At 54.2% G+C, this 22,430-nt stretch overlaps 1 protein-coding gene and 1 long non-coding RNA gene across 4 annotated transcripts; one reads left to right on the top strand and one right to left on the bottom strand.

Moving 5' to 3' along the window:
- The first annotated feature begins 6,503 nt into the window (after positions 1 to 6,503).
- LOC306810602 lies at positions 6,504 to 10,002 on the top strand. 2 transcript variants are annotated; one of them, XR_013776488.1, is made up of 4 exons: positions 6,504 to 6,573; positions 7,129 to 7,233; positions 8,219 to 8,329; positions 8,891 to 10,002. It is a non-coding gene; the product is annotated as an uncharacterized lncRNA (long non-coding RNA). The 2 variants fall into 2 exon arrangements; XR_013776489.1 differs by having other exon boundaries at positions 6,514 to 6,573; positions 7,129 to 7,208.
- A 624-nt stretch (positions 10,003 to 10,626) lies between these two features.
- On the bottom strand, positions 10,627 to 21,277 carry ST6GALNAC2 (ST6 N-acetylgalactosaminide alpha-2,6-sialyltransferase 2). 2 transcript variants are annotated; one of them, XM_079323356.1, is made up of 10 exons: positions 20,848 to 21,277; positions 15,884 to 15,976; positions 15,717 to 15,774; positions 14,933 to 15,107; positions 13,708 to 13,873; positions 13,487 to 13,625; positions 13,218 to 13,321; positions 12,988 to 13,071; positions 12,352 to 12,451; positions 10,627 to 11,783 (listed from the first exon to the last, which is right to left on the bottom strand). In XM_079323356.1, the coding sequence occupies exons 1-10, from the start codon at positions 20,970 to 20,972 to the stop codon at positions 11,616 to 11,618; spliced, it is 1,212 nt and encodes a 403-aa protein (XP_079179482.1). In that variant the 5' UTR covers positions 20,973 to 21,277; the 3' UTR covers positions 10,627 to 11,615. The 2 variants fall into 2 exon arrangements, with proteins under 2 accessions (XP_079179482.1, XP_079179483.1); XM_079323357.1 differs by having other exon boundaries at positions 15,911 to 15,976; positions 20,848 to 21,259.
- Positions 21,278 to 22,430: the final 1,153 nt, after the last annotated feature.

Below are 22,430 nucleotides of genomic sequence, written 5' to 3'. Positions count from 1 at the left end.
TGTTTCTCATATGTCCTCCTCATGGATGAACACTCTTTTTCCCAGTCCAAAGTCTCCCTCGTGCTGAGCAGGATGCCCTCCTTTCTCTGAAAGCCCACACAGATGATGGTCCTGCTCCAGGGTTTGGGATCTGGGGCCCAGGGCATCAGATCTGCATGGAGGATGCAGAGTAGCCATGAATCTCCAGCAGCCTGCAATACCCAGTGCTTCAGATCAATTCCCTCTCAGCCTGGAGCCAAATCAGGATGCAGCTCCAGCTTTTCAATAGCAAAAAGCTGAATTTGTTGAAGTCATGGTGCCAGCTGTAACAGGAATTACATAGGTTTGTGCTGTGGTAATGCAGCAGGTGCTGGCAGGGCTGCTAAGACAGATGAGGAAGGAAGGGCAGTGGGCTGGAACTGGAGAGGGGCTCAGGGAACTGGGGGGCTCCTGATTGCTGCCCTGCTCACATGCAGGAAAGGTACCCCAGCAGTCAGCCAGCCCATAACACCTTGCTCACCTTGCTCCTTTGAACTCCTGGCTTCTGCTGAGCTTTGACCACAATAAGTCTTAGGTCTAAGAAAGCAAAACACCACTGGGAGTGAGCACTCACAGCCACTGGTTCTTAGCAGACATACCCTCCATCCTGCCCTTACTGGGGCCCTGACCAAACACAGATATCAAATGTAGTGCCCATGCCAAACTGCAGCCTCTTGGAAGAAGATGTTTGGGAAGTGATTATGAATTTGGAGCCTCCCAGAGCGGGCTAGCAGCTGGATCTTCTGGATGAATAAAACCCTGCCAAAAATTAAGATCTGTTTCTGCAAAGCTGAAACAGCAAACTTGTTTGTCTTTCCTCCTTCCCCTCACAACCACTTTGTTTTAAACATTTACAGAGACCTTTATACTGTTTAAATAATGATTGGGGTGGAGGGGGAATTGTTTCCAGTTTTTTTGCCAGCTGCTCCAAGTCAGCAGCACTTCACATGCAACTTCTGGAAAACCAGGTGCTGTAGTTTGTGACAGTACCACCCTCTCTGTCCTGGCCACCCCTGCCTCACCTCACCTGCCCCACAGCTGCTGGAGCAGAAGGGACCCCCGGGACCCCCCTAAGCCTCAGTCCTTCCCCCCAGAAGAAGGGGTGTGCTGGGTGCAGCCCTGGTTTGGGGGATAAAGGGGTGCACGTCCAGCTCCCCACACACACCCCAAACCCCAGCAGCAGTTCCCAGGCAGCCACGCTGGGGCTTCTCCGCTGACCTTGGGAGGAGAGGAGGAGGAGGAGGATGGCGGAGCAGCAGAGCGCTGCCATCGGCACTACGGAGGATCAGCCATCTCCCGCGGTGCGCGCTCCGCCGCCCACCTCCTCCAGCAGACAGGAGATGACAGCCGAGGGAAGGGAGCAGAGCACTCGACAAGTGCAGGGGGAGATGGCTGGAGTCAGACCGACCTTGCAGCACAGCACCGCAGCGGAGTGGTGGCGGCGCGGTCAGAAAGAAAGGCATGCGAGCCTCTCCCTTGTAGGCAGGTCTCCAGGAATCCGGGGCTTGTGTTGGGCTGGCTGAGTTTTATTTGCAACCTGTGGGGACAGAGAGTGAGGAAGGCTGTCCAGGAGAGCTGGAGGCTTTCTGCAGGATGTTTGGATTGAGTGAAAGGACAGAGAAGTGAATGTGAGACATGCTGTGGAAGCAGGATGTGGGATAGAGAAAATGTTTATACAGTCAAACTCAGGCTAATCCTTGGGAGGCTTTAGAGACCATAAAAGCCATCTGCAAGTGGAGAGATCACATTCTGGAGGAAAACAATGGTTTAAAACAACACTGCTCTCTTTGATCTATCCTGAAGAGATCACATTTGTGAGACTGAAGACAAGGTTAGGATAAGCAGATCCATGAGCTCTGCCCATCCAGTGAGGGTTGATAGAAAAGGCCATTTATGGTCTCTTCCTGTACAGGAACTTGGGGCCACTTAACAAAACCACCAGGAGCCAGACATGGAGCAAACAAAAGGGGAAGCTGGTCCCTCTCCTCCCCACAGGAGGGAATGGTTTACAGATTCACTGAGCAAGCTTGTAGAAAACCAAGTTACTGAAATCTCCGTTCCAGAGAACACTCATTAGCAGGGCCAATGAACTCCAGCTCTCAGAATCTGCACCCCTCTAATGGCTGGTGGCTGGAGAGATGCTGGGAGATGTATCTGAAGTAATTGCTGCTCCTGCATTCCCTAGGCATTCATTTTGGACATCTCTTGGAGAAATGACATGAGTCTGAGTGGCCCTTGGTCTGATGTCCTGCAGCAGGGCTCCTTCAAGATGTCACTGAGAAACTGTTCTCAAGAAACCTTTTCACAGGCAGCAGGAGGAATAACCACTGTCCTTTAACCAGCTGCCCCCTGTCATCTTGAAAAGCCTCAGTTTACCTTCAGACTTGGTCAAAATAGGCATTTGTCCTGCTTTCTCTGCACAAGGACAAGAAAAATTATCTAAAAGGTCCTGAAGTAGTATGACCTTTCATCATTTGAACATTTTTTTCCCCATTAAGCAGTGAAAGCAGCAGAGATGCTATTCTTGAAAGTACCTCAAAACAATTATTTCCTTCCTCTGGAATAAATGGTGGGAAGCAAGAGGTGAGCTGGAGATATGGCATTTGCAATTCTCCATTTTCCATCTGCAGTAGGAAGAAGTGTTGATTTGCATTGTGCTCTGACACAACTGCTTGACCTCGGTGCAGCTTATGCTAATCATTTGCAAGAAAATGCTTGTTGGCTCCCTGCATGCCCAGCATATTTCTGGTATCTGAGCCTGATAGATGAAATATTGCTTACAGCACAGTGCAGATGGGGATGGCTGGACCAATGGCTGGTTGGCCAAGTAATCCAAGCAAACAGAAACACTGTGATAAAAGAGAGCCTGAGAAGTTTCCCATTAATATCACCTGGGTATTTTTATACCAGCTCACTCCCTTTCTGCTTACTGTGCTGTAATCACTCAGGCTGACAGAAAATAGAGAGAGGATCCATCTCTTTGCCCAAAGCAAGGACAACTCTCCTTTCCTTGCTCCTCTAACTTGGCCTAAAAGGAAATCTCTCTCCTGTTCTCAGTAGCTTTACAATGTTAAAGTTTTCCTGCTATCTTTGGGTGCATCTCCCATCTCTGGGTATGCTCAGAGGGTGTATATTTCAATTAAACATACTCATCCATGGAGAGGATGGATTCCTGCTGCTCCTGTTCAACAAATGCATCTGTCTGGCCACAGGATGTATCTGTGCATGCACTGCCATTGGAACATTGTGTGTGTTCTCTGTTCTGGTCATTCCTCCAAGGAGCTGGGAACAGAATCTGGCTCACTATGACAAGATGATCACTTTGCTTGGCTGGGACATAGACCTGAAGGAGCAAAAGTGTTGATCAGATTGTCTCCATCACACTGACACCATCTCCTCCATACCCATTTTGTGTTGCACTCAGAAACCAGTACCTTGAGACTGACTTTATTGCACTGTGCCCAAAACTCAGTTGAGAAAAAGGGGGAAAAGCAGGAGGAAGAGCTGAGTGGCCAGAGCTGCAATTTCTTCTGCACCATCAGGAGAAAAGGGAACATTTTCTCTTCTCAACCTGCAGAATCCATCCCAGAAAAGCCATCCCTTCTTTGCACAGATATTCTGTAAGCATAAAGCTCTTGTTATTCAGTGCACAGGCCTCCAGTACAGCAGAGCATTCCTGAGCCTGCTGAAGTTCTACATAAGCACACGAGACATGCTGAGGAATGGGCTTAGGTTTAAACGTGTATTTAATATTAAATGAAGGCTTAAGAGCTTTGCTGGCAGGAGCAGGGAAGGATGTTTTGTTTGCAGTGTGCCTTGTCCTGTCTGGGAAGACATTGCTTGTCTGCTGCTGAGCTCCAAAAAGCCTTTCTGCCATTTCAGGGGGCTGATTTGAAGCAACTGACACCAGGATCTAGGACTTTATGGCAGGCTTTTTTTTTTTTTTTTTCCTTTTTAAATAGTACAGATCTTTCTCTGGTAAATCTGGCACCTCAAATACCAGCAATCTCCAGCCTTTCCTGAAGGGACTATTTTTTTGGGCAATTTCTGACAGAAACAAGCATCATTCCCAGCACCTCAGCATCTCCTCCTGCTCTGTACACTGAAGCCTGTCAGGGGGCTGGGGTCTGCCAGAGGGGGAACTGGGCTTTTAATGGGTTCAAACACCCTGGCTGCTTCCCCCTGGCCATATGTCAAAGATAACCACAGCAAAGCATCTCTGAACCCCCAGATGTTTTGTTTCTCCAGGCTTTGTGGAGCCCTGTCTGCAGAGTGGGACCAGGCCAGGCAGAGGGGAAATCAGGAGGAAATCAAATTAATGTCAATAAGCATGGAGAGTTTTTCCCTCGAGGGATTTACAGGCAGCTAAGAGAAGAAATGAGTGGAAAACCGAGAGATGACCTTGTCCTTCAATCTGAGTATGGGATCAAAGCCCAGCTGAAGATGGAGTGGTTCTGTCATTGATTTCCATTTGTTTTTCAATCCTTCCCTCCTCTGTCAGATACTGATCTCTCATATGATTTGTGGGAGGAAGCAATCCCCTCCAAATCCTCTGCAGGGAAATTGAGGACAGCTCCCTAAAATTCATGTGTAGAGTATCTACATGCCCTTTTCATAGCTTTTCTTACTTGCTCAACCTTTCAGAGCAAGAAAATACCATAACTGATGGAGATTGGCTATGGGAAATCTATCCAAATTATGTCCAAACTGCCCTTGGGAGCAGCAGTGCAGCTGCCTGAGGAAGGAGAGTATGTCCAAACACAACCTTCAGACCAGGCTGTAACCTCCTTCATATCTCAGAAGGTTCATGGCCCTCAGAAAAGCCACCACACCGTGCTGAGCTTGGGAGGCTCTGCCTTGTCCTGTGAAGGTTCCATCGGGAGATCTGTGGGACATGGTCGCCCTCTAAAGGGAAGAGCAGAGAAAATTTGATTAATTCCCACACAGGCAAAGTTGCAGAGAATGAGGGCAGCGTGGGCATGGGCGAGGCGATGGCTCTTCACCCAGAGTCTTTGTTCTGACTCCAAGATACCCTTGGAAACATTATCTGTGCACTGCAAACATGAGTTATTATTATTATGAGCACACTTAGCTCGTGCTGTTCTCCCAAGTTTTAATTGTTGAGTCCATTCATTACTTGGTACCTGGCAGAGCTTATCCTTTTATAGGCACACACACAGGCTCTGTGGGCTGACAGCTTCCACCCAAAAATCAAAACACTGGCAAATCCCTCAGCACATCCAAGTTACATCTCCTCTCCTTCCAGGATCTCAACTCTGCTTAAGGGGGATTTTAGTTGTTTTATTTCTTAAAACTTGCCTCCCTTGGGGCCTTGAAGGGCGAATACTATTAGCATCTGAATTCAATGGGTTATATTTGCTTATTTAGGAAGCTAAAAGCAGCCAGGCAGATCGCCAGCCAAATCTTCATGGAGCAAAGTCTCTTCAGTGAAGGCTGTGTTAATTACTGCTGTTCTGTGCCTTCCTGGCATGCCACAGGCTCCTGTGGGGCAGGGACACTCTTGTGTTCCATGGCAGAGCCCAGAGCTCTCTGCAGGCTGCTCTCCCCAGCCAGGACAGCATGGGGGGTTTCTGCATCTAGCAGGGGAACACCACAAACAGCTGCTCCTGTTGGAAGCAGCTCATTTATAACAGCGATTTGGCATCTCTCTACAGCCTTCTTGCACTTGTTATTTTTTGGTTTTTGTTTTGTTTTTTTTTTAAAGCCTCTTGCAGCCCATTGAGTTTCTAATAGAAAACTGAAGAAGCAGCATGGGCTGTTCTGGAGAGCAAAGGGAATGTGGGAAGTTGGCAACTTTCCATGAGCACACCTGTGATCCAAACACCTCAGGGCACTGTGAGTCCTGCAGCTCCCAGACACTGCAGGTGGCACTGGGGTTGGCATCTGTACTCTCTCAGATTCTGCTGTGTTGGCTTTCCATTCCCAGTCACTGGAGATTTTTATCCCAAGGGTGGGTAAGCCTTTGGGGCAAGAAAGTAGATATTAGCAGTACTTACATTTCTTCTCCAGGCAGACTTCATATACAAGCTAAATAGAATCATCCGTAGTTTCATGTATAAAGTATAATTTCATTTACAGTTTCATTAATAAGCTAAATAGGATCCTGTGGATTTCATGTCAGGTTTTAACAGCAAAGGACAATCACAGTACATCCTGGAAGCATTGCACATTCAAATCTCTGACTAATCCTTGATTTCTAGCTAATTAGTCCCTTCCTCCATGAGCTAATGCATGTTCGGCCTTTTGAAGCATTTGGCCTACTAAGAACAATTATGCATGCTTCCCTAATGAGCAGGGGACATGAATAATTAATAAATAATTAGTAAATACCATTAATGTGTGGGATGAGGGGGGCAGGAGCGCTCTTCACCCCTGAGGGAAGAGACTACATTTCCCGTCAGCCCCCGCGCTCCTCAGGGGCCGGACTACAGTTCCCATGCGCCCTCACGGAACAGGACTACAGTTCCCATGAGCCCCCGCGGCTCTCTCTCTCCCCTCGTTCCCTGGGACAGCATGGCGGCGGAGCAGTGTGTGGTGAGTGGGCCCGGCCGCCATCGGCCGCCATCCGCGGGCACGGCGGCCTCAAGGGGCGCGGGGGCGGCGGGACAGTGTGCGCGAACTCCCGTACGGCTGCGGCGAGGGCTCGAGGGCTGCGTGGAGAGGCGTGATAGGGGAGGAGAGAGCAAGGCCGGGGGCTCCGGCCCTGCCATGACGGGACAGGAGCCGCGGGCTGGCGCAGCGATGCTCAGCGTTTTACGGGCCGCTGCCGTCGGGGCCGTGTCCCTGCTGCCCCAGGCGGGGGTTCAGCGGCCCAGACCCCGCGCACGGCTGGGGCAGGGGAGCCGCGTGTGGCCGCAGGCGCCGGGGCTGAGCAGCGTGACAGCCGCGAGGGCGAGGGCAGAGCTGCCATTTGGGATGGTCCTCACTCTTCAGCTGCTCTGAAAGCTGAGCTGGTGATGATAAAAGTTATCCCTGTCTGAATTTGATCTTTCCTCTGTGGAATTGTAACTCTGAGGCTCAGTGTTAGAGACACAAAGGTAAAGGAATGGTTTGTTACCTGAACTAAGTGTCCTCTTTTCTCGGTTTCAGAGCGTGACACTGTGTCCAGAAGGGGGGAAGAGGCTCCCTTGGCTGGGGAGCTGATTTACCCCCAGTGCAGCTGCACAATGGTGAGGAACAGTAGCATCTGTCTTGGTATAGTCTCTTTGTTTTTCTTCTCTTGGGGGGGGTTATGGAAGAAAGACTCTGCTGTCTCAAATTATACCCTCCTGCATTCCTGGGAGGGCATGTAAAACCCCAATGGCTTGATGAATGTAATTAGTCCAATTAAGGCTGTAGCTTTGTCACAGCTGCCACCTGTGTGGCCCTTTGCTGCCACAGAGCACAAGCTGAAAAGCAGCATGGATTGAATGGGAATTTTACTGGTGTTGGTGCCCAGCAGAGCACCTGCTTGTCAGCATGGCCAGAGATGAGCCAGAGTAGAAGGATTAGAGGTAGGAGGGATTGGATGACAGCCCATTGTGGAGACACTTGACACAGCTCATCTCATAACTGCATCTGTCACAGAAATAGGCCTAGTGACAGAATAATTGCTCTGTTTGCCTACCTGGGGGTGCTCTGGGACAGTTTCAAACTTGCATCAGGTTGCTGGGGGTGGGGAGGTGCAGCTCACCTGTCCCAAAGGGTCATCGGGTGAAGGACACACCCTGAGGAATCCTTCACCTGAGGGGATGTGGCTGTCCTGGCTCTGGTGAATGCTTTCCTTAAGATAAACCCATAAACAAATTACACCATGGATGGATAGGTTATTCTTGTGTGCAGGGAATGAGTTGGATTTAAAGGTTTCTGGAAGATCAGGAGGAGATTGCCAGGTTGAAACAGCTTAAATGGGTCCAAATCACCCAGATTTGGAGAGCTGCTGGGTTTTTTTCCCCCTAAGCAAGGATTTAAATAGCATCTACCTCCCAAAGTTTCCTGTCTGTGAATGACACAGCCCCCTGGCAAACGTGCTCCTCTGTGTCTTGAGGGACAGGTTTCTGCTCTGCTGAGTTTGAGACAAAATTTGCCTGTTTGAATGGAGAATTTCTGTCTAATTCTTGCTCTGTGATCCAGTGCTGGAGTTTTTTCAGGAGGGGTGAGGAAAAGAGGACAAACTTTATTTGAAGTGCTTTTCTAACAGTGTTCATTGCAACTTGTATATAGGAGGAAATGGTCCTGCAGAATCCTGGGGCTGCTCTTGCCCAAAGACAGCTTTGACCAGAGGGCAGCTGCTGTGCTGGGCTTCAGGCTGGTAAGAAAATGGAATTTTTCAGTATTAAGTGCTTGTTTTTAATTCATTAATTATACTCCAGGCCTGTGGGCACATTGAGTCACCTGGTGAGCCTAATCTCTGAAGGTTTACCAGGAAGAATCCCAAAGGTATCTGTACTGTGTGAGGGGTTTGTGTAGCCACACTGAGCCTGTGATGTGCTGTTATCCCTGTCTGACACTCAGCTTGAGGAGGAAAATGTCCACTGAGGCTCAGGTACTTCCCTTAGTGGGTCCCCTGCCCCTTGCAAGGAGTCCACAGGTGTGAGTGGCACCAGTGTGACAGAATGCCCCCTGTGCTGTGTGACAGTCCCAGGTGCAGAGCTGCTGTTGTCATAGCACAGTTTAGAGCTGCAAAGAGCTTTCAAGTTCCTTGTGCAAACAGTGACAGGTTGAAGGGCAGATAAGAAATGCATTTTTTATCTTGCCTGATGTACAGTCACTGAGCACACAGGCTGGAACAGCACTTTGTCTTGGGCAGCTGACAGCTCCTTCTGCTAAATGATTTTATGCTTTATTGAAGAGAATTTGGCTTTGTTTGCAGAAGGTCAATTGCAGCTTCTGACAGGCCGGCAGAGCTGGTGACAGGGAGTGTCAGCAGGAGTCAAGCTTGGTTTGTGAAAGGGGAGGGAATGGCACCACAACCAGGCACACTGGGTCTGGGGCAGCACAGCTGTCTCCCAGGCAGGACCAGGCACTGGGACAAGCACCTGGGGCTTTGGGCTTCCAAGGTGTAACAGGGAATAGTAAGTGGAGAGGCAGCTTGATGAAAAATGGGAAAGTAAAAGTTAATCAGTGCTTTGAGACTAGAGGGGCAGGAATTGTTTCAGAATGGAATTTTTTAGGAAAATAGTTACAGCCTTGGTTTGTGGTTTCTTACAGATCTAGAAGGAAGATTGTTCTGGACTGAGTGTCACAAAGGACTGCTGATAAGTCATGTGAAATGGCTACAGGCTCCCCCTCACTGCTCAGTGGTTGCTGCAGCCACACCTTGGGTAAGGGACCACTAAAACCTAAAAGGATTTGGGTACTAGTGCCATTGGCCTGGGTGGGAACAATGTTTTGTCTCCTGAGATCTGTACTCCAGATTAAATAGTGCAAATCAGGAACTTTTCAGCTGCTGATACATATGTTTTTTGAATTTTTTTCAGCAGGACCTACAGTTGACTGGAGGAAAAAGTGGTTCCCTGCTTTCTTCTGTTTCAGAATAAAATGAGTTGTGGAAAATCTTGTGAATTGAAGTTGGGTTTTATTTGGTTATTTCTGTAAAGGTTGGAGTCCATGCTCAATAAAAGGTGTTTTCCAACTGTCATGATTCCGATTCTTTTTGGCCAGAAATGGTTTTGTGCGGGTAGGACAGATTTTGGATTAAAACCCTTTCTGAAGCAGTGATTGTGAGGTTACCCTTCATAGCAGACCCATAACACAAAGACTTCAGTGTCTGCAGATCCCGTCCCAGAAGTAATTCATGGTGACAAAAGTAACTTATGGCTAAGGCCTGGTGCCAAACGGTTCCTGTGGTGTGCTTGGGAGTAGAGCCATGAGTAAGTCCTTAAAATGGAGTTAACTCCAGCAAGGCTCCACCCTTGGCTGGGAACATCCCTTTCTCAGAGGGGAAAGGAAGGTGCTCATTGTGGTTCCCAGTGTTTAGTTCCTGATGTGATTCCAGGCAGGATTGCAGCACCATCCTGCTCATCTTGCCCTGAGTGTCACAGTGCTGGTGTCACCTGAGGCTTGGCCAGAGCTGGCTTGAGGAGGTTTCAGAGTGTCTTGGCCAGGGGATGTGAGGATCAGGTTCATTCGTGCCATGAAAGGTTTTGCTGAGTGTTTGGGAACACAGAACAGGCCTGACAGGCTGCTGTGGTACCAGTGTAAGGTGGCTCTGATGGGAACAAAGGTTAATTTGAGATGTGGGAACAAGATGGGCCCCAAGCTAGAGATTACATCTGGAACAGGCTTGGAGCCTAACCTGCCTGTGAACTGGCTGGGAGCTGCCTGCTGGAGCTTCAGGGGGTTTGGAGGTTCCCTGGCTCAGGGCCAGGGTATCTTTTTCCATCTCTGTACACCAACCTTGTACAGCAAATAGCATTCCAAATGTTAAAGGGCTGTGCTCAGAGCTAACAGGTCTCCCAGTCTGCATCTCCATTCTTTAAACCAGTTTCCATCCCCATCTGCCTCTGGAGCTGTTTGCCAGTTGAAGTCTCCCTGTTACTGTTCTGCTGTGGGAGGTAAAGGGGGGGTCTCACCTCCCCCAGTTCATCAAAACAACAGAAACAGGTGTTAAGGAAAACAATCATTCAACATTTATGTAATTACACAAAGTGGGAAAGTGTCTTGGATTACACTGCTCTGTCTCCAGCCCCCAGCTGGGGAAGCCTCCCCAGTGGGTCTCCCTCAGCAGTGCTGGTGTGTGAGGGACAGCTGAAGGGTTCAGGACCCTCCCTTCCCTTGGGGTTTGGGGAAGCAAATTAAAAGAGTAATCATCACTTTGACCCACCTGGGGTGGAGCTGCCTCTGAGGGCACCAGTCCCTGTGCAAGAAAAGGCCAACAAAAACCCAGTGCCACACACGTGGCTGAGGCCAGTGTCACTCTGGGCTGCTCAGAGCCTGGATCTGTTCCTGGTGTCCTGGCTGAGCTACCCTCCTTGTAGCTGATGGCTTTTGAGCCCCTTCCTTGTGAGAAAACAGCAGACCCCAATGAGGGGACAGTGACAGAGCCCACTGTGTCTGTCCTGCTGTCTGTGCCACTGACCAGGGAGGCAAACAGATCCTTTGGAACATGGCACACATCCACACACAGCTGGCTGGAGCTGGGACTTTCTGCAGTCTTTCTGGAGGGAGGTGTTCTCCAGACATGTCACCTCCTGTCACCTGGTCTCCAGTGCAAGGATTTACCATGGTGATGAGTATTTAAGGTAAAGGGCATTTTTCAGCATCCTCTTCCAGCATCACCCTGCCCTTCCTGTGCTCCACAGGGGCCACTGCTGCCCCACAGCCACATTCATAGGGCTGGCAGGGCACAGCCACGTGCTGGGTGCTTCTGGCTGCCCCAAAGGCCTTGTTCAATCACACTGATCCTGAGGAAACGCACCATTCCTCCACAGCTTCAGCTCCCCGTTATCCTCACATCACTGCTGGCTGTGTGCAGCAAGCCTGCTCCATGAGCTGTCTGGCCAGCTGGGAAGAGCCCTCAGCAGGGAGAAGGTGACCCTCAGGAAAAAGGAGAAGAGCCCCAAGAGTCCTTGGGCTGGCCCCCGCGGGGCCGTGCCTCAGCGCTGGTAGAGGCTGATGATCCCTGCGCGGTGCAGGCTCCTCCACAGCGCTGCCTCCAGCATCATGTCATGGTTGGCATAAAACACCAGAGGTTTCTTCTCCACCTCGTAGTAGTGGTCTGAGAACTGCTCGTAGTTGGCCGTGATGAACCCGTAGGCGCTGACCTGTGGGACAGGAGGGCAAATAAAGGACAGAGTCAAGGCTTCACCTCGGGTGGTCCATCACCACCATCACCACTCCCTTCAGGGACAGGGCACACGTAGGACAGTGCATCTGGTGTTGTTTGGGGTGAAAACAAGTAAGAGAGGAGGAAGGGCCTTTGTAGGGCTTTTATAGAGATGTTTATTTGTGTGTGCATCATCCATGGTTCAGGGAACAAAGGGCAGGTGCTTTGTGAGGGTCTAGGTTAAACACATGGGATGAGCAGGGTAGGGAGAGCATCAGAGACCAATTACCAGGGGACATGGAGGTGTCACAAAGGGTGGGGTTAGGGCAAAATGCCAACAGGGAATCAGGGTGGGAGTGACCAGAGACTGAGGGACAGGGAGAGGGGCTGACCCAGGTAACAGAACAGGAGTACCAAGAGAAGGCAGTGAGAGATGCCTCTCATTTTCCCTAACTGGGAATGCCTGTTGGTCTCCACATTGGACAGCCCACCAGGATCTGGAACCCCAGAGCAGCCAAGGGGGGATTCCCCTCTCCCTAAGGAACAGTGTTCCTCTGGGGCCTTACCTGGTCGCAGGTGTGGAGGGCGGTGAGGAGCATGAGGGCGCCGGTGCTGGGCATGTACAGGGAGCCATACTGGGTGTTCAGGATCTCTGAGCGCAGGAACCTGGCCAGGACACCGTGCTGGGGGGGCTCAGGGCTGCACAGCCCTGCAGCCCCCAGACCCACACCCACCCAGCCTCTCCAGTGCCCAGTAAGGCAGGAGCACTGAGTGAAACACAGGGCTCAGGTGGGTTCTCTGATGGCTGCTCTCATTGCCAACAGAGGTTGGTGAAAGACACCTCTCTGCTGTTTGGAGCCACCCCAAGCTGGGCACCTGCTTTTGTGAAAGGCAGCAAAGACCATCCTGTTGGGCCCTACCTTTGCTCCTGTTAGACTGGGACTAAATATAATTTGGGAAATGGGAGCAAGGTGAGCACAGGGAGGCATAGAAGGGGATGTGAGCTGTGATGCAGTGAGCAGGAGTGGCAGAGGAGAGACACCTCTGCTTTGTGTGCAAACAGCAGGGCAGGGGTGGTTCCAGTGTTTGAGGGAGCTGGGCAGCTACTGGTCTGTACTGGAACAATCAGAGGAAGGAGGGAAGTGGTCTGAGCCCAGCCCAGAGCAGAACCAGACAGCAGCCACAGTGCTCATTACCCTCACCTTGTTGTCAGGTACTGCAAGAAATCAGGATGCAGCATCTTGAACTTCTCTGCAGATGCCTCCGGTCCAAAATATTTCTGTGGCCTGCAGCAAGGCAAGAAGGACAGAACTTTGTCGTGGGAGTCCTGGAGCTCCTTGGGGCTTATCCCAGTAGGGACAGATGTGGGGTGAGGACAGACAAGTCATGCCTGTATCACCAGGGGTGCTGGGGATCCTGGGGTTCTACTCACTGGTCCCCCTTGTCCGAGCCCTCGGGCACTGGGCTGCCCTGGATGGCTGATTTCAGCATGACATAGTCACGGACATCCGAGGGGATGAAGATGTACTTCAGGTCCTGCAGCAGGGACACACACAGGGCACTTGGAGGAGGCTTTAAGGACACTGCCCACACTTGCAGGCGAGGACTGAGGGCTCCCCAGATGGGGATAAAGCCTCAGAAGCAAGCCCAGCCTAAAGGGACAATTTGATTCAACTCCCCAACAAGCCCTCAGGGTCTCACCTTGCCCTGGGGGATCTGGGTGAAGCCATACTCCTCATAGGAGATGAGGGAATTCTTCATGGTGTTCACCGTGAAGCCATAGAAAGAAACCTTGGTTCCCACATCCTCCTCAAAACCTTTGATCACGGCACCATTGAGCCTGCAGGAAAAGCAGAGAGCACAGGGCTGCCATCTCCCAGCACCCACGGCCCCATGCTGCCTGGAGTGGGGTTCCCCCTCACCTGAAGACCAGGTGGTGGCTGTCGATGGCCTTGCCCTGCCGCGAGCCGTTGAGGATGCCGCCGTTGCCCACCACGGCGCAGCGCACGCAGCCCCCGGGCAGGGCGGCCCTGTCCAGCAGCTGCCGGTTGGCAGAGGTGTTGAGGAGCTGCAGGGTGCTGCCCACCACTGGAACACAGCAGGATGTGAGCAGCCAGCAGGGAGAAAGGTGAGTGCCAAGCCACATGAGCACGGGCAACAGCACAGCCACGAGCAGCACGCAGCAGAACTCGCCCCACCACCGTGCAGGAGACAGGCCCTGCTCTCCCAGCTTGGTGTCACCTCCTCCCATCTCTTATCTCCCCATGCTCCTCACCTTGCTGCAAACAGAGGCCACCCAGTGCTGTTTTGGGGTCATTTTCAGTTTGATTTTTAGGGGAATTTTGCTTCTTAGTGCGAATTTTCAGGGATTTTTCTGGTTTTTTTAGGCTGAATTTTTCCTGATGCTTTTCCCAGCAATCCTTGGAATTTTGGCCAAGTTTAGATGTTTTAGTGTGGATTTCAGGAGTTTTTCGGCCATTTTTCATGTGATTTCCAGGCATTTTGGGCCGTTTTAAGCCGCATTTCTCTGGATATTTTGCCCACTCATTTTCCCAGTTTTTTCCTCCAAAATCCCTGGAATCTCAATGGATTCATGGGCCATTTTTCATCCTATCTCTTACCTCCCCATGCTCCTAACCCTGCTGCAAACAGAGGCCACCCAATGCTGTGCAAGGCACAGGGATGCATCCAGATATCTGCAGCCCCAGCCCTGCAGATGCTGCTGCCTGTGCTGACCACGTCCCTTCCTGACAATGTCTCTGCCACTGGTTCTCTCCTGCTGGCCATTCCCAGCACTTCCCAGCCCAGGGATTGAAGGGGGCAGCTGCCAGGGAGAACAGAGAGTGGGTTTGGGGTGGGAAGGGAAACAATCTCCTTGCACAACAATGGAGCTGGTTGTCCAAGCTCCTCTGCCCCCAGTTAATAATCACAGACACACTGGAGCTTTTATTCAGGGAAAATGTCACAAGATGCAGCAGGCAGCGTTTGCAAACCGCACCCTCTGCCCTGTGCCTGGGAGGTGGGGTGGGAAGAGACCAACATTCCTGGCTCCTCTGCAGGGTTCCTCTGCCTGTCCCACATCTCCAGTCCCTTCTGCTGGGCTCCCCAGTCCCCTCAAGCTGCCCCACATCCCAGCTGGGTCTGTACCTGCGAGGGACAAGCCCTTCCAGCCGTAGGGGACGTGTCGTGTCTTCAGCCTATTCCAGGTCTCCAGGGTGAAGTGCTGGTCCCACATCAGCACGGGAGTGTTGAAATGGAAGATCTCCCGAAACTTGGGGTCTGCCTTTGCTCTGGCCATCACCGAGTGGAGGCAGGGGCTGGGCTGGGGGGGAGGAAGGAGGATCCCTGCTCAATCCCCAGCCTGGCTCTGCCTTCCCTGTGACACCTCCACCCCTCAGCACACACCACAGTGAGAACAAACCCAGGGGCAGAAATGCTCCTGTCCATCACATGTTCTGCTGGGCCACCCAGGCAGGGCATTGCCTCATGCCTTGGTTTTGTGCGGCAAAATGCCTCTGGCACCCAGCTCAGTGGGGCTGGCAGAACCAGGGCTTACAGAGTCACCTGAGGGTGTGAAAGATTCATCACCTTCAGGTGTGGGCACTCTGTTAAAGATGTGGCCCCATTAGGGCTCTGCTCTGTGAGAACAGTAACAGCCCCTCAGGGCCTGGGTGCATCCCCTGAGTCTCCAGCCTGGACTGCTGGCCCAGGAGTCACAGGGTTGGAGGGGGTGGTAATGCTGGCTGCAGCCTCCACACTGGGGAATGGCAGCTGGGAAAACTGGGGAGAATCTCTGGTGTGGATGGACAAGGTTGCTCCTTTGTAAAGCCCTTCCAGAGGACGCTGCTCCTCCCCAGCCTCCCCACACAGCCCTTCACCCAACAGAACCCAGCACCACGTTCATTACTGTGCTCTGCTAATGATTGATTACCTGCTTTCTGCTGGGCTCCAGCTCCTCCAGCTCAGCAGAGGGCTTGAAGGAATTCCCACTGGGACAGGGGAAACATATGGCAGAGTTAAAAATCCATCACTTGGGCACTGGGGAAGCCCTCAGTGGGTAGGGAACTCCCAGGGTGGCTGAGCATCTTCCCTCCTTACCCCTCCGAGCTGCCTCCAGGAGCCCACCTGCGGCTGCCGGCTCCGTGCGGGGTCCCTGAGGGAGCCAGGACCAGCGGCTCTGCCTGCAGCAAGCTGGGAGAACACAAGTGATGGCTCAGCTGAGGAGGTGGCACTGAGCACCCTGACATCCCCCACCTGTGAGAGCCACAGGGCAGGACCATGACCCCTCCATTCATCTCCTCTCCACCACTGCCTGCACCCACCCACCCCCATCTGTGAGTGGAGAAATGAGGATTTGCAAAACACAGGGTTTGTGTAATCACCATCTGCTGGTGGGTCCCACCTCCAGGACTCCCATTTATCAAAAATCACACTCAGCCCAGCCTGCAGCCTTGGGGGAATCCTGCTGAGGCTCCCTGGCTTTTCCCACTATCTCACCATTTCTGGAATAAACTGGACAGGCCAGCAGGACACATTTTTATATACATTTATTTATACTGAAGAAGCAATCAGCAGCTCTCAGGGTGCATGGGACCCCCTCTGCCAGGGGAGCAGCTGGGGCATGCCCTGGTCCTTCTTTAGCAGCAGGGGCTGCCCCACCCTGAGCAACTTGGGGTGCCCTGAGCCCCATGGGGCCAGGCTGAGCTGACCCAGCCCCTGGGGGGGCACCGGGCTGGGGTGGGCAGGCAAGGGGAGGTGGGAGCCCACCGGAGGGAACAGGCTCCCATTCATCCCTGCACAGAAAGGCCCTTCAGAGCCCCCGGCCCCGCCGCCAGCCTGGCAGGCAGGTGCTGTGGCCAGAAGGGGGGGATTGTGGAGGAGACAAGGGCTCCTTGTTACAGGAGCTCTGCCTGGGAGCCTGGGACAGGTAGAGGCAGGTGGGGAGCGGAGCTTCACCCCCCCCAGCCCCTGCCTGGCACAGGGCACAGCAGGTGTTGGGTTTCTGTCCCTGTCACAGCCTCTGCCAACAGCAGCAGCAGCCACAGCCCTGCCCAGGGCAGATCCAAACCTGTCTGACACCCAAACCCTGCTCTGTGCCACTCTGGGGGCATGGCATGACAGGGGGGACAGTCCAGTGCCCTGCCTGGGGCTGGAGCTGGGCACTGGAGCATTTCCCCAGGTGTGGGTGGAAAGGCAGTGCCAAGCAAGTTTCAGGCCCTGCACCATCCCAGCACTGTCAGCTCTGGGCAGGGGATGCTGAGGGTGCAGTAGGCTGAGCCCCAGCTGCAGAGCAGGACAGCATTTAAATCAAGGCTGTGTGTCCTTCCCAAGGGAAGTCAGGTTCCCAGCAGGGGCAGAGCAAAGCCCCCACCACTCCAAACACAGCACTACAGCCCAGGGCTCAGCACAGCATGGGCCCCACCAGCTCACCCCTGAGGCTCATCCTGAGACCACCTGAGCAGGCAGAGACAGGAGGGAGGGCAAATCCCCAAGAAGGTCCACTAAGTTCAGGCTGAGCCATCCCAGAGAGATGCAGAGCTGCAGCTTTCTGCAGGGCCTTTCTGGTCTTATCCTGCCATCACCCAACTAATTCCAGCCTTGTCTATTCCCTTGCCTTGCAGGGGGCAGAGAAGAGGGTCTGTCACAGCAGGGCCATCAGAGCTGTACCAGACCTGGTTATACTGGCAGCTGCTCTTTCAGCCCAGGCACTGACAGCACACCCTGCAGAGCAAACCTCACCCACACAAATGTCCCACAGCCAGGAGCTCTGCACCCCGAGTGGGATCAGCCCTGGTGAGGGACTGAAGGCGCCCCAGGGAGCTGCCCAGCCCCACCTGCTGCCTCCATCTCCAGTGCAGGTGACCCCAGCCCATGTGCCCCAACAGCAGAGCTTATCAACACCTCCCAACTGATGGACCAGGGACTGGGGAAATCTCCAGAGCTGACTCCTGCAAAGCACTGAAATCCCTGCATGCAAAGCCCCTGGGTTGGCCACCCACCCATTTTCTGGACACATTTGCAGTCCCCACCAAACCCTGAGGCTGTTACCTTTGCCCACCATACCCAGGCTTGAGCTGCATCCCAGCAGCCTCTCCCAGCCCCATCACCTCCCCTGCCCCTCCCACCAGGTTCACAAGCCTCAGCTGCACATCTCTTCTCCCCCAGCCCCAACCCCAGCTCTCCAAGCTCTCCTGCTCCTGTTTCTTCCCTTTCCCTTCCCCAGCTCATCCCAGTGCCTGCAGCACAAGGCAAAGCTCTGGGCAGTGGCAGTGGGAGGGTGCTGCATCACTTTCTGAGCTGCCAGGGATCTGTGGGAGCCCCAGGGGGCTCAGCCTGGCTGTGCCCAGCATGGCACAGCCCCAGGTTGGCTCCTGCTGCCCTTCCATGGGAGCTGGGCCCCACCTCCACCCATGGCCGGACACAGTGGGTGGCACCTGCTCATCGTTTCTTCCAGGCTTTGTGCTGAACTGATAACTCTGTGCCAGCACCTCCCTGCACTTGCTTGCCAGCTGTGGGTGCTGGAGCCAGCTCTCCAGCACTGCTGCTGCCCAAGCCCTGCGGGGAAGGGCGTGGGCAGCCAGCCCCCCAGCAGCCAGCAGCTCGGCCAGGGAGCCCAGCGCTTTGACGTCAGCTGCCAGGATGTGGCGATGCACCCCGCGCTGCTCGGCTGAGTCAGGATGCCGAGCCTGCCCGGCACCGGCCCGGCACAATGGGGCTGCGGGCAGGCGTGGCCGTGCTGCCCGGCACCGGCGCTGGCAGCACAGCCAGCGAGCCTGGGCGCGCTCCCTCGCCGCCGTGACATTCACACATATGACGTTTCTGGTCCAAGGCCATCCCTCATTTCCGGAAGATAACGCTGTGTTGTGAGTGTTGTGAGCACATACTCCAGCCTTATCTTCAGCAAATACTCCCAGGGCCCCACAGATATTTTTGAGGGAGCCAAAACAGCAACAAGAACCCGCTCTTGCTCCATCTCACCACGAAGGGCTGAGCTCCGGAAGCATCTTTCCCATATGCAGGGCAGGAATGGCACAGCAAGGCTGGGCAGAGCTCCATGTTCATCCAATCTGCCCTAATAATAAAGCCGTGAGTGCAGCCAGCAGCTCACCAGTGGGTTTTGGGAGAGATGGATGGGCAGGGAGTGGAACAGGGCTGTGTCCAGCTAAGCCCCAGGGGATTTGGCTCCCTCCATCCCTGCTCTGCAGGGAACAGGGCATCTGCCCACTTCCATAGGGCAAAACTGGAGGGGGACTTGGCATTGCTGTGGGGATCTGGTCCTGGGGTCACCTGGTGCTGGCAGCAGCCATCAGAGGATCAGCTCCCCCTGTACCTCTGCATGGAGACACTGCTCACACAAACCTCCTGCAGAAACGGAGGCACCTGCACCCACAGGTGAGGACCCTGACTCTCCTGTCCCCACTGGCAGAGCAGGAAATGAGTGTTCTGTGGTGTCACCTCAGCCATGCGAAATGGCCAGCCCAGCTCCAGCTCTGGACTCAGCTGCACATCCAGCAGCAGGGCAGTGCCAGTTCCTCCAGGGACACAGCTCTGTTGGGACAGGCAGCACTCAAGGGGTGCCATGTTTGTCAACACAGGGAATCGAAGCCAACAGACTGCACTCTGGTTTGCCTTTAGCTTTAGGGGTTGAATTAAAGCCAAGAGGAGAGTCCAGGAGAGCTCTGGAGCACAGGTCAGCTCTGTGTTGCCTCACCCTGGGCCCCTCTCCAGGGCTGGACAAGCTGATCCTTGGTCCCATCAGTCAAGGGGCTGGAGCCTGGGCTGGCTTTGGGACTGCAGCAGGTCCAGGCAGGGTTTGCCTGACATGTGGTGGGGGAACCTGCTCCCTGCTTCCACCCCATGGGTTTCCTCCACACCCTGCTCTCGCTGGGTATAGACTTTGTGTCAGGCGTGGCTGGTTTGCACTCCCAGCTCCAGTGTGGTCCACGGGCCCGTTTCCCCCCTGGTGGACATCGTGCTCTTTGTGGGGAGCAGCTCCGCAGCCCAGCCGTGACTGCCCCGAGCAGCTCCGGTGTCGCTGCCCCCGGCACCGCTGCGCACCCGGCACGGCGAGAGTGGGACGAGCCAACAGCCAGCCCGGGCTGCTGCAGACACTCTGATCCACCAGCCCGGCAGGACAGGGAACCTCCGCCTTTGGCACGATGGGATCGGGCAAGGAGAGCTCCCAGCTGGGGAAGAGAGAGCTGAACCCCCGGACAGCTCAGCCGGCTGCATCCTCAGCAAATCCCGCTGCAAGGACCGGCTGCGGTCCCCACAGCATCCCCCATGGCCGGGCAGTGCCCAGGCTGACGGGCTCTGTCACACCCAAAAGCACCTAGCAGGAGGTGGGGGACACCCGGGGCGCTCTCCTGGCCCAGCACCTGATGCTCGCAGGGCACAGGGCAGCCCGAGCTGTGCGGGTTCCTTCCCCCGCCCGCTCGTCGGGGCTCGTCGGGGCTCCCCAGCATCCCCTCCCGCTGGGCACGGGGGCTCAGCAAGGGCTTCGGGAGGTTTGGAGGATGCAGGGAGTGCAGACGAAGGGGGAGTTGCAAATTGCTGGAGTTCGGAAAACGCTGCAGCCCCGAGTTCGTGAGCGGTGTGGGCAGCCCGGGGGATCCGAGATCGGGGAAGCCGTGCCCCACCTCTGCAAGGGGGGCCGGTGCAGCTCCATGGGGCCAAAGCTCCCCCAGGACAATCCCGCGGCATCCCGGCGGGAACACGCGGCGGCTCTGGCCGGCACACGGAGCGGGTTGGATCCTCACCCTCAGCCCTCCCCGCGCCCAGCAATGGTTTCTTTGCGATGCGATGCGCTGAACACACGCGGGGACCCCCGGAGATCCCCCACGGGCTCGGGGTCCCGCGCTGGCCGCGGGCAGCAGCCGGTGGCCAGGACTCCTCAGAGCGGGGACAGAGACCGATGCCAGCGGATTTTCCAAACCGGCCGGGAGCAGAGCTGGGATCACCTGCCCTAAGGCACCCCCATTCCCCATCCCAGCGCACAGCACCTCGTGCTGGATTCACGGATCCCTGCCTCTCCCCCCTCTCCCATCCCCGTCCCCCCTTACCTGGCTATGATCCTCTGGCTGGTGGGCGCCTCCACCGTAGCGTGGTAGTGGCTGTAGAGGAGCAGGGAGGATGTTAAACCTGCCAGCAGCAAAAGGCAGAGCCTTTTCCAGTGCGGGGACCCCATGGCGGGCAGTTCAGGCACCGGAGCCGCGCAGGAAGCGGCAGCGTGGCCGGCCCCGGGCACACAAAGTTTCCGCCCCTCTGCCCTCCCAGCCGGGGGGCGCGGACAGGGCTGCGGGCTGGCTCCGTGCTGCCCCGGGTGCCCAGCTGCACTTGGGAGCAGCCTGGGATATTCCTGCGGAGCAGTGGGAGGGAGGGTGTAAGCCGGAGGGAGGAGGCACCAGGCTGACTGGTTCAGACTTGCTGAGAAAAAAAGCACTTTTGAGCTGCTTTTTCTCCGAGCTGGGGATTAAACATTTACCCAGACCAGAAGGCAATTGAGATATTATTTTTTCTTTTTTTCTTTCCCCCCCCTCCCCCTCCTTTTCATGCCACCCACCGCTCATAAACAGGGTTCCCCTTTTTGCAACTTTCTTGTCCGATTCAAACACGTGCGTGTTTGGGCTGCATCCACAGGCGCTTGGTGGTTATTTTGTGCTGATCAGAAACTGAAACTCGGGACCTTGGAATTCCCCGATAGCAGCACCCTGTGACTCCCCCGCAGCCCCCGGTGAACCCGCCAGGAGGGTGCAGATGAGGGGGAAAGGGAAGAAGGGGGACAGTGTTGGGGTGCTGCCACTAAGGAGGAGGGGGAGCACGGTCGGGGTGCTGCCCCCGGGTCCCCGGCTACGCTCTGGCTGAATGGATCGTCTGCATTTGCAGCGAACAAAACCTTTCGGGGCTTTGTGCAAGCTCGACAAGGAGTTTCGGTTGGAGGAAAGGAGAAATGGGTTTGGGGAAAAATTTGCATGAATTATTTTGGTATTTTCGGAGAGGATGTGCTCCAGTTTCGTTTTTTGAAAGAATATCTCCGCGTTATTTTAGTTCATCTCCGAAAGAACCAGCCTGTGAACTGAAGGATATGCATACCAAAATGTTTGTTGCAGCGGGGGAAGGGACTCAGCAGGCAAACAAGCATTTTCAGTTCAACTATTGGGAATTTTTGGGGTCGGATTTTTAGGAAGTCACCAGACTCAGGGAGCAGCACGATGGTGAGCCCTGCTCCATCCAAAACCTGTGCCCGTGGTTCCTTGAGCACTCATGTGTTGTTCCAAGCTGTCACATACCTCTAGCCCCTCCACAAACATCCTCTTTCATTATTCAGCCTCAAAACCTGGGGCCAAACCCCAGCCCTGTTCCTGAGTCCCGCTGTGGCTGCATTTTCCCCAACACTCGTTTATCCCCTCAGATCCAACCACTCCCCGCTTCCTTTCCAGCCTGCCCAGACAGGTTCAAAGGAAGATAAAAGCAAAACACATTTTAACAGGAGTTTGCTTCAGTCTCCACGTGCTTCCATTATTACAGATCCCTCCATTGCCAGCCCTGGTCCTCTGGGAATTGTGGCTGTGTGGGGATGGCACCGCGTTGGCATCCATGAAGTGCCCAGGCTGTGTGAAAACGGGAGCAGCTCTGTGCCTGAGGC

Source organism: Erithacus rubecula (genome assembly GCF_903797595.1).
Source record: "Erithacus rubecula genome assembly, chromosome: 20".
Lineage (NCBI taxonomy): Eukaryota > Metazoa > Chordata > Aves > Passeriformes > Muscicapidae > Erithacus > Erithacus rubecula.
This window is presented reverse-complemented; position numbering and strand designations above follow the sequence as displayed.